At 40.2% G+C, this 12,142-nt stretch overlaps 1 protein-coding gene across 12 annotated transcripts in view; it reads left to right on the plus strand.

Annotated features, from left to right (window-relative positions):
* magi2a (membrane associated guanylate kinase, WW and PDZ domain containing 2a) overlaps positions 1-12,142 on the plus strand; it is a 273,490-nt gene that overhangs the window by 176,361 nt on the left and 84,987 nt on the right. For all 12 annotated transcript variants that reach the window (XM_004548382.3, XM_012918390.3, XM_012918391.3 and 9 more), the window contains one exon: positions 7,629-7,748. In XM_004548382.3, coding sequence (XP_004548439.1) covers positions 7,629-7,748 — 120 coding nt within the window. The remainder of the gene's footprint in view (positions 1-7,628; positions 7,749-12,142) is intronic.

The following is a 12,142-nucleotide window of genomic DNA, read 5'->3' on the forward strand; positions in this document are numbered from 1 at the left end:
GGCAAACAGACACATAACAAAATATCTGTACAAAAGCAAATTTTTGATCTCTAAATAAATTAATTAAAAGATCATAATCTAGCAGATCATTATGGGCGTTATGCACCCATTTTACCACACACATATGCACAACCCATAAAATCCAAAGAGTTTTTATGCCTGATGAGTTTGCCGAGGTTCATGATTTTATAAGATTTTGGATCACCACTTTTGAGGAGGAGAAGCAGTTTAAATATAAATCTGGCATTTCTAGGTAACGCTCTAATGGTCATCTGTATTCAGATTGGGGCCAGTTTGGAGCAGGTTGGACAATACGTTTTTGAGTTACAGCAATTTCGTGCTTCATGGCAAAATATCAAAATGGGCCATGCTGCCAGGGTCGCAACATTTGATGAAAAGTCACAGTTTTCAAAATAATATAACCTAAAGAGGCTGAGCAGATGGCTCTAGTCATTTCCTGTTGTCACTAGGTGGTGCTGTGACTGTTATTGAAAATTGGCATACAGGGGCGGACCTTTATCAAACATGATGAATCATAAATAACGTTTATGACAAACTGGACAAAGTGTCAGCCAATGACAGAAATTTTAAATCCCCACTTTAGCATCAAACTCTTTAGGTTTACTGACCAAAGATTAAGCTGATCCTATTAAAGCCCTTGGGCAGATTTTGAAAAAGTACATCACCTTGAAATTGCAAAAATGAGCCTTAATTTTTTTTTACCCCAATATTCTGTAAGAGGACATTACGCTCAGTTTAAAGCAAAAACATCAAAGATAAACATTTGCTTTACTTTCCATATTTTTCTTTGCTTTTAGACCGCACTGTGTAACTGTATGGAAATGATTTGTTTGAATTCTTATGGTATAATCTTTTCCTCAGGGCCCGTGCACATGCTTTGATTCCCTATCATAAATACACAGTACAACATCTCTCTGTCATGCTTCAGGACATACTCTGGATATGAATCTGTTGTTTTAAATAGAGGCCAATGTTTCTGCTTTCCAGAGACTGTCTGGGTCCCTGTTGCACTTTTTTGTATTGCCTACAGTTAAGTTCAAATTGTGCGCAGGTTACAGTGATTTTATTCTCAATGTGCAACTGTGAGGCAGAACACAGAGGTCATGCATTTCATCTGGTGTATTTGATTAACATACAGATGGGCTCAGAGCTATGTTAATGTATTCTGTAGGAGCACTAGTCCCAGTGTGAAACCACTACAGGTGTTAGCTTTGACAGGGGCATCCGATAATGGTGCTTGGCTGCACAAGTGAGGGCTGGACTCGTGGCCCGTGACTGTGGAGTTGTATCTGGCTCGAGAACTTACTTGAGAGCAGCAGGATGGCTGTAGGCTACGAGGGCCGCAGCCCACGCTACAACTTAAGCTGCTCTCTCATCCGCTCCTCTGTTTTTACACCTGTACTCACTTCTCACTCTCACTCAGCATACAAACAGCTCAGTGCGATGTTCTCATTGTTAACTTTCTGCCATTCTATGTTTCTTGTTTTGCATCTCCTGGGAGAAAACAATAATTTATTTTCAAATGCTAACAACAAGGAAATGAGCTGCTATTTGCTAAAGTACTCAATGGCATTGTCTATCTCTTCCCCTGCCTTTGAAGACTGTCCTAGACTCTAAAGATGTAAAGGTGGATTTATACGTCAGTTTAAGAGCGCAACACGTCTGCTGTGGATGCCTCATGTGTAGAAACTAAATGTTCTTTAGAGATGTATTTTATTTTTTCACAGTACCACCAAACTGTGTCATGCATTGTCAGGCCGGATGATTTAGTTTCAGTTTGAAGCTTGTCAGGCTTGCACAATTGCTTTCAGAAAAATAATAGCTTGTAGGTTGAATTAACAACTATTAGTGATTGATTGCAGACATTGAACTACACTAGTGCCCTCTTTTTTTAGAGTCTCAGAAGTAACTGGACAATTGACCGACAAGGAGTTTCCTGTCTGGGTGAGGTCTGCTGCTTTTTTATTTTATGAGCAAGTAATCAGAGAGAAGATCTGAAGTTGAACTGAAATGTAGATGCTCAGGGAAACTCTCAGTGTGAGGTCCAAAGACGTGTGGCTGTAGAGAGAAACCAAAAAACTTTAGGATTTAGGGCAAAATCAACAATCTGATACATTATTCTCAAAAAGAAGGGATGTGCTGGTCAACTCAGCAACACTAAAAGGCCTGAAAGACCAGGAACACTGTTGAGTAGGTGGGCATATCATTGTCTAAAGAGATGCCTTCATCAATGGAAATACAGAAGGTTTACAACAAGGTGTAAACCACAGGTTACACTCAAGAACAGGAAGGTCAGATTAGACTTTACCAAGAAACATCTGAAAGATCTTTACCAGGATTTTATTTTGACAGATGAATCCAAGATCAACTGGAGAAGGAGAGAAACAGCTCACGAACTGAAGTACACACACATCATCTGTAAAACACGGTGGAGGAAATGTTATGTATGGCTGCCAATGGAACTGGGTCACAAGTGCTTATTACTACTTATTAATGGTGCGACTGCTGATACTTCTATCAGCAGTCGCACCAAGTAGTTGAATGAATCCTGAAGTATTCAAGGCTATACTCTGTGCTCAGACACAGCCAAATGCTGCATAAGTGGTCAGTTGGTGCATCACTGTGCAAACGGATAATGACCCAAAACATTCAGCAAAAGCAACCCAAAACTGAAGGTGTCTGCAGTAAAGCCCTAGCAGACCATCTGAAGGGAGGATAAACACAGCACTTGAGTTCTAGACATTTCAACTCAAGAGTCTCGGTGCAGTTGTTTTTGTCTGCACCCACGTGAATTTACTGGGTTCGCACCTGCCCTAAATCACACCTGGACCAAGTGGGAAAACCAATCAGAGTCCAAAGTGTAAGTTGGAAGGTGTGAAAATCACTTCTGGTTATCTGCTAAGGTCTATTTCTCTTTCTCTCTATCTTCAGTTTTTATTCCAAAATAAAGAAGACCGTAGCAAAAGAGGATGACTGTGATTTAAAAATACACACACACACAAAAACTGAAACTGCTACAATTCTTTTGGTCAAATTGCACCTCCTGTTCATTTTTGAAATGCTAATCAAATGCTAAGAGGGAAGTCTTACTTTCTTTCTTTTTCTAAACTGGTAGAATATTTTTGCTGCTAGGGTAGTATTCAGTTTTTCCCACTTCAAACATCAATGAAACATGTTTGTGCTCAAGTTTTGTATGCATGCCTATTTTTAAGGAGAGCTTCACACACTCCTGAAACACACCTAAGGGGATTTTTTTTAACCCCAGACTCTGGTAAACTAACTAAATTATGAACAAAGTAGTAAATCTTGATAAGTGTCCGAGGCTTTTATACATAATCATGACTTACCTTCCTAAAGAAATACTGCGCACTTGAGCGGGGTGTTTCTATTTTCACAGATCAGCACTAAAGGATCATGACCCACATACAAAGGACTGAAAATCGAGAGGCATTGTGGGTGCTTCCTTTTAGAAATTGTCACCCTAGAGAAGTCCTACCAGAAGATTCGGCTAAATATAGCCCCCCAACATCAAAGGTCCTCTTTGAAATTTCGTGTGTATGTGTGTCTGCTGCTCAGTCAGGAGCTCTGCCTGGGAGGGAGGCTAATCTGACGAGTACACAAGCCCCCATGCAGACAGACACAATCAAGAAGCTCTTCTCCTCTGGAGGTGCAGCACAAACAGAAACACAAAAATACTTTTTTGCGTAGACCACGGTGTTCCCTGCTGCTCATTTGCTCTTATCAGCTCACATGACTTACTCTCTCAGCAGGTTCCAGCTTGATGTTTTAGTTTTGACAGTAAATTTCTATTTGAGCATCTGAAAAAGTGCATACAGGGTGCCACTTTAGTTCATGAAATAGTCATGTCAGTATCATGTGCTCGAGAAATGAAAGGGTTCCTCTGAGTGAATCTTATGCGAACAAAGTCGGGCGCTGCAGTCCCCAGGACACCAGCTGATCATTGATTCTTTTCGGGGTTTGCTCTCTCCATTTAAGCACCAATAATCAACCTGTTAACAAGAAGAAATGAAAAGGTTTGACACGAAGGTTAACGGCATGCAGCTGGTTTGAAGTAAAGAAGATTTGTTTTGTTGTTCACAGCAAAAAAATTTAAATTAAGTAAAAAATTCTGGGATAGTTTTTGCCTTTATTTCAGAGCAAAATATTGAAAAGACAGATAATCTATCAACATAGAGACTGGGAATGACAAGAAACACACACAAAAAATGATTCAAGCGTATATATTTCCAATTGCATATTTTATTTTTGGACTCTATTACCATAGCTCTGCATGATCCATAGTTCAAAATGGTTCAGATTTATCTCATACTAGACCTTGCAGCTCCCCTTCAGTTTATCAGCATTAAAACATTTTAGCTCCTTTTCTTCCCCTGTTAAGCTAGCTTGCATCTTACTGGCTATAACGCATCAACAAAAGATTAAGCTTATTCAAACTTCATCATTGACTCTATGAAGAGCATTTATACTTGTGTGTGGTGTGCCTACTTTGCTCCACCGTTTCACTGTCAAAACACTAACGTTTTCTTCTGGAGAGTTCATTTCATTTTGAGCCAATTAAAAAAGCAGTGGCAGAACAAACAGCCAGAAATCAATCGGAGGAAACAAAGCTATGAAACAGGACACTCACAGACGATGTAGGCTAGGGAAGTGCACGTTAGGTTTCAGAAGGGTTTGCAGTTATCTAGATTTAAGGAAGATTTTAAATTCCATCTTTCTTTTAATATATTTTTGGGCCTTAATGTGATAAGGTAAGATAAAAAAGCTGGGCAAAAGAGCAGGGCTAACACACACCATAAATTTGAACCCGTGCCTTTGCCTACAATAACAACATGAGGCTGCTCAACAGAGTGAGCTAAACTTACACCCTAAATGCAGCATTTAACACTCGTTGGATGGGGCATCTGTGCACTTATCCAAAGCCAGATCTCTGTGCCTGATTCACCGTGGTGCATTCATGTCCCTTTGGCTACACAAAGTGACGTTTGTAGGTAAGCAAACTACGAAGATGTGGTTGTGTGCAGTCCTCCAAAACCCGACAGCATGTAGCCTACCAGGGATGATGCTATACGTAGGTTGAACGCTGACTAGTTGTAATGTGGGCTTGAACAGGGAACAGAGTGACTGACACAGACAGTAGACAGAAGTGTTGACTTTGACAACAAATTTTGATTTAGTTTTAGTCCTAATTTAGGCACCTAAGTTATTTTAGTCTAGTTTGAGTCAACTAAATATCATAAGATTATGATAGACTAAATCTAAAGTTGCTTTGTCATTTTTTACCAGCAAGTTGCTCCATACATTTAACAAAGCATCTCAGTTTCCTTGACAACAAAGACAAAATGTGTCTATATGTCAAATCTTCTCTTCCTCCCAAGCGCTGACATTTTGTCACGTTTTCATGAGCATCAGGAAGCATAGGAGCTAGTTGTTGTACTGTACTGCTTCCTGGTGGCAGAGAAAATGTGCCCGTCTAACCTTACAGCACCAGAAGATTACTTCTCATTGGATCACTTCCAAACTCGTTCCGCCTTTCTCTCATCTCTCCAGAACAGTTTGTTTAACTTTTTATTTGTTGACGGAAGTGTCAACACATTTCATCATACTTTTTGTCCTCATGCATAAATTTTTATTTAGACATCGCCTGGAAAACAAACAGTCGTCGATGAAAACTGTGACGACAAAATACTGTAACTTCAGTCTCAGGTAGAAGCTGAAGGACCAGCAGCAGATCGGTGGTTTCATATATTTTGGCAGTGATGACAGTAAATGGCTACATGTGGATAATGGTCTGCAAAGCTGTGGGTAGGCTCTGCATAGGACCAGTGCACAGCAAAGCCTTTCCTTTGACAGGACCATATTAGGGATATTGATTCTCTGAATTTATTAAGAACCAAGAGCAGACAAAAGTGTTTCAAACACTCTGAACATGAGCTTTTTGTTTACCTGTTTGCTTTTGTCCAAACTTCACTATTTAAAGCGGTGACCCCTTTTAACCCTTGGGTGCCCTGAAGATTAGGGGGTTTAAAAAATCTTAATTGGATTCAGATTTTTTCAGTTCCAAACTTTAAAATCTTAAGAAGTTTAAGCTCGGGCTGATGATGTTGATCACACTGTCTAAACGCTGACACATGAAAGAAGCAGACCTCAGTGAGTTCATACACCCCATGTGAGGCTCAGTCACGTCTGATGGCAAAGTTGTTTATACCTGATCCAAGTGGCAGCATTTCAAATGCGAATAGCGTATGCACTTTTTTGAATACTCTCTCCTTCAAAGCATTCAGCCTCACTCTTGTTTGTACATATGAGAAGTGATTGAAGTGATCAGACGGCTTGAGAGAAGATCAAACCCTCTTCTTGCTCTCTCACCTCCACGCGCGTTGCCAAAGAGGGCAAGATTTTCTGATTGTTGTTGCTGAAAAGTTCAAGTATAAAACACAAACCATGCAAATGTCTCTAAACTGCCCGATCTTGATGTTGGCCGACTTGCAGCCTCGAGAACCTCAAGGAGTTTTTCAGCCTTTAATGTAAACCCTTTAGGGGCAGTAAGATGAAGTAGGCTTGCTGATTCTATCCCCTTTCTTCTTATTCATGAAGTGAACCAAGAAAAACTAACAATTTCATCCTCTTGGGCTCTTAAGCATACCCATTTTTCCCACTTGGTAGTTTTAAGATCAGCTCTTTAACTGATGTAGCTCTGTTTATACAGTTAAAAGTGCAGTAATCTGTGTTTATGGAAACTGAAACCTGCGTACTTTTGGCTTTTCTTGGCCCACATCTACACAACACACAAACTTTTACAGGCGTTGTTTGAAACTTGTAATGCAGGAGCGATGTCATCTGGCCTCACATAAAGTCAAATCACCCCATGCTGCGTACAAGGGGCGATCGGTGGCACAACGCTCCGCCGTTAACTTTAAAACACACAGTTGGATACTTTATAGTCAGGCTTTAACAAGTGTGGTTTACAGGCTCTGCTTTAGTGTGAGTAACGCTCCCTCAGATGTGAAAACCCATTCAGCACCTCAGGGGTAGAGTGCTGCGTGTTATCACAGCTGGGATCAGTTTTAACTAGTCTAATTAGCACACAGCTATGAGAACGTATTTAGGAAGTCATTTGTACCTCATTTTAACATTGTAAACACTTTGACACACTTTGTTTTAGTAACTGGAGGAGAAATGATGGTCGTGACTTGACTTAAAATGCTGCTATCACAGGGTAAAATATTTTCACCGCACCCGTGTTCCTGTCAGCTGGCAGGACCGCTGCTCCTGTCAGGGAGTCCTCGACATGCTGTCAACTCCATGCAAATTGATTTGATTTCTCCTCTTGGTGTCCAAATTGCATCACTTAGCTCCTGAAATCATACCTTGCCACTTCTCCTCTCTGTTAAATATTCAGTCTCAGCTGTACAAAGGATGGGACAAAAAAAGGAATGTAAAGATAGGGAATTTAATGAATAGAGCTGGGCCTGGGTCAGCTTGTTCTGATCGTCTCGAAAACACTGAAAAAGACTCACCCTTAATCAAAGTCCCCCTCTCATTCAGTAGTTATTCACATTATAGCTCTTCTTGCTTATCTTCTGCAGGCACAACCAGGCAGCCCAAGGAAGGAGAGGTCCCGGGGGTGGATTATAATTTCGTGACCATTGACCGGTTTATGGAACTGGAGAAAAGTGGAGCCCTGCTAGAGAGTGGAACATATGAAGGTAAGGATTTATTTAAGACACGCTTAATAACGCGTATGATTGCGGCCATTCTTCTTTGTGATATTTCTATATTTTTTTAAGGAATGTATGCTTCAGTGTGGCACTATGGGTAGTTTTCAGCAGCTTGAATGAATGGGGCTCATCACCTCACGTCCACACTTCCCCCACACAAGTCTGCTTCCATTTATCCATCTTTTGGCTCTATGGAGATGAGAGTGAAATCTGACATGAAGGACACTAAAACCAATCTAAAGTAAATTCTCAATGAAACACACACACACACACACACACACACACACACACACACACACACACACACACACACACACACACACACACACACACACACAGTACGTTCATGCTGGCTTTTTCTTGGCTCACTTGAGCCTGAGCTGCAGTGGCTCTTCAGGCTCCTAATCCAGACAAACAGATACTCTCTTCCATCTCTTTCCTGTGGTCAGACAGGCCTGAGGCTTAGATTTTAAACCACTCAAAAAGTCCAGCGCCTAGTTTGCCTGTCCACCTCCAACTCTCAGGAGACCTCTACCATTATATAGATAACACATAGCAGCCGACTTTCTTCTCTCCCACCTGACTCCAGTCTCTGTCAGCCTGCCGCCCCTGCAGGATGGAGCAAAAAAAAAAAAAGGAAATTGCAGATGGCCAATTTAATGGTCGGTTGCCAGAAGCAATGTTAGATCCTTTTGGCGATGGGAGCTGCCTTCCATGGGGAGAGGGAGACAGAGTTCCTTCTTGCGCGGTCGCTCGGCCACCATACAGCCTTTTATACATTTTAATAATTTAATGGCCAATTAGATGTGGAAGAAAGAAGGAAGGCATGAATTTTAAAGGAAAGAGCTGCCTGGTAAAAAAAGGAGAGAGGTTTGACTTGTTAGTAGGAAAAAAAATAGGAATTTCTCAGGTTCAATTCCTAGAAAACATTTCCCAGAGAAAAGCAAACATCCAAACATCCAAAGTCCAAACATCTTACTGTTTTGCTCTATTTTTTAACAAATATCTTTAATCAGCTGAGTCACAAAGTGAAAGAAACTCCAGTTTTTCTTCCTCAGTTAATTTCCACTTACTTTTTCACAGTGGTTATTTTAATTACATCCCTGGTGTTCTTCAACTTATAAAACAGGAGTCTGGGTGGTAATTTAATGATAGCGTAAAAATATGCCATTGCCATTCATTTTCATTATTCCAGCGTAATAAAATAATCTTTTTGTTTTTTCATGTTTTGATTGTGAGCTCTAAATATTACAATAACCGTACACCTTAGGTTATATTTGCTGTAATGATGAAGCTCGTCAGATAGATAAAGCCATCTGTTACACCATGTGAATGCCAGTTAGAGCCAACATTAACTACTAGGTAGTGAGTTCCAACCAAAACCAGCTGCAACATTTCTACATATATTGTTGCACAGAGCGATATGAAATGGACAAAATTAGAATAACTCGTGACTGTAATTTGAAATAGCTTTAGGGTTGGCTGTTATGGAAAGAGATGTTTACATTTACCACTCTTCCCCATCGAGGATGCCCCGGGGAGGGGCGTTACCTCTGCAGAATCCGGTGGGTACATGAAAAGTGTAGCTTAAGCTTTAAAAATTGCAAAAACAAATGCATTGGAGTGCGCCTGAACAAGTTTTACCAAAACAATGACAATAACTAAAAGGCAATGAAATAGCAAAATGTTATTTGTAAATGATGATGGGCGGGAGGAGTACTAGCAGATGATTTTGTTCAGCGGTGCAGGAGAGATCCTCACTTATCTGGATATGAGTTTGGTGTAGTCTGCTGAAGGAACAGAGATGCTGTGGCGGAGATGAGGTCTCCGAATAAACTCTTATCCGTCGTTTTTTCTTTTCTCTTTTTTTTGCTAAGAAAAAAATCCTTAACAGTATGGATACAAGATAGACATGGCCTTCAGTACCTAAAGGCTGCATTATTTTTAATGACCACCAGGGGGCTGGATCCCCTGGTTGCAAAAAGCTGTCCAGTTGTATAGAAGTCTATAGGAAAATTACTCTCAGCTGCCTTGCTGTGCTTTGTGTTCTGAGGACTTTGTTGGCTAAATCTCTAGTTCCAACTCATATTCAATAAAATATGAAGTTCATTTTGTAAATTATGGCTATTATTAGAGTCAGAAAGGAGGATTATTGCCAATGAGTTCTGTGTCAGATCCACCCCTTGCATGACAGGTTTACATAAGGGAAAACCTTCAGTGTGAAGCTTCATAACTGGACACTACCCACTCTTTTATTTCATGATTGTGTTGTGACAAAGAAATCTCAGCTCCTCCTTCCTTTTGTTTCATTTTTGATCTTTTTTGTTAATTGAGGTGATTTCCTTCTGTTTTTTTTAAGAAAAGAAGTTACTTTCAGTAACACTGTAGACTTAAATCACCGTGGCTTTTAGATGTGACAGCATTTCCACCACTTACTCAAACTTCAAAGTCCAGGTTTCTGTGATGCTTCGAGTTATTTAAGTTCACACGCGGCGTATACTTTTTCCTCAGCTTCAGCTCATTAAGGGTCCGGGAATCGTGTCTTTGGTTCAGAGGTTCTAATCCCACCAGTCTCCGTAATCTCTTTAGAGCTGCTCGCTTCTATTTCTTATTGCAGCCTTTAGGTTTTTCACAATGTGAACATGATGTTTCAATAGGTGCTTCTTCATGTTTCCCTTGATATATGTGTAAAAATTTGTCTCAGATGCTTGAGCCTAGTTAATTGCGCATAAGCAGAGCCTTCATGTGCTCTAGCAGGCACACTTGAGTGGATGAGGTCACCGATTTAAAAGGAAGCCTCCAAGGAAAGTAGTGTCTGATCTTTTAAGTGACAGAAGAATCTCTCAGACTTTGGATGAATATAATCCAATGTCTCACTCTCTCTCATCTGTTTGTTGTGCGAAAAACTCGAAAAGAAAAAGTCCGGTCAGTCACATAAAACTTGCAGTTTTTTCACTCTGCATGAAAATGCTTTTAGAAGCTTGAGACTTGCAATGGCTTAAGGAAAGACTGTAACTTTGTGGTTTTATTGGTCACTTCACATCTAAAAATGCCAGCACACTTTTTTTTCCCTTAGGTTTTGAGGTATTGGCTCTTCCAGTTACCCTTTGTGTGAGCATTTTATAGCATTTTGTATTTTTGGAAGAAAATGATTTATCACATTAAATCTCAACAGCACTCATTAAAATAAAAAATATATAAATCCATAAACATGAGGTTATGAGGTTTTCACATTGACTGATGGAGACTGTCAACAGTACTGGACTGCTGCCAGTACTTAAACTGAATGACAGTAAAATGTAAAATCAACTTAGACGACTGTGGAAGGAGCTGTTGCATCACAGCCAAATGAAAACCTGCAGTTCCCAGAGGTGGGGAGTTGGTTCTGAGCAGAGACCGAAACTAAGAGAGCGAGAGAGAGATGGTTATTATTCAGTCCAAGTCATGCAGAAACCCATAGTTATATTCCACGGAAATCCAGGCACTGGGCTAGTAAGTGATTTATATGCAGAGGAGGTAATGGAAGAACTTCGCAATAATAAATATGCTGTTCTTTAAATGGTTGCGATTAGCTCGCAATTAGATGTGTGCAGGTCAAGATTACTTTGCAAGTGTGCACGTCTTTGTGCAGATGATGGTGAATTAGCTGGAACAACATCTCAAGTGCAGAACTCATCTGACATTACAAGGCTAACATCCTAACCCGCTCTCGCTTCTCTCATCCTTACTTTCTTTATTCCGTGCCCGTTCTGCTGCCTCTTTGCATCTACATTATGTACACAGGAATTATTTTTCAGTGCTGCTTTTCCTTTATTAAAATTTTATGGAAATGCAGATTTTATTTTTTTTAATGTCATGTCATCTCCTGGGATTAACAGAAGCAGATATATTTACTTTTAAGACACTTAAAAAGGGGGGGGGTCCAACATGTTTCCTTCTGAAGTACTGAGGTTCTTCCCAGTAGAGAGGGAGAGGATAAAATGGGCCAAAATAACAGCTCTTCTAGTTGCTTTCTTATATATTAGCAAACCTTTAACTAAACGTGTTCCTTTAAACACCAAGGTAAGCAATGAACCCTGAAACTGTTCAATGGGTCTATATTTTAGAGTGTGTGTGTGTGGTTAGTTTAAAAGGTTTGGGGAGCTCTGATTTGCATAAAATAGGCTAAATGTAAACTTGATTCAAATGGGGAGAAGCCAAATCAAATCCATTCAGTGAAACTGCAACACTTTGGCAACAGAACGCATTTCCCAGCTGCTGTCGTAGTCAGTGATTGGGAAGTGTGGAAATCACAGAAGCTGTGGACATATACCATCAGAGTGAGGCTGCGCTTTAGCCAAATGTTGCTTTGATCTAAAATTTGAATTTTAAGATGTCCAGAG

The sequence above is a fragment of the Maylandia zebra genome, linkage group LG17, assembly GCF_041146795.1.
Source record: "Maylandia zebra isolate NMK-2024a linkage group LG17, Mzebra_GT3a, whole genome shotgun sequence".
Lineage (NCBI taxonomy): Eukaryota > Metazoa > Chordata > Actinopteri > Cichliformes > Cichlidae > Maylandia > Maylandia zebra.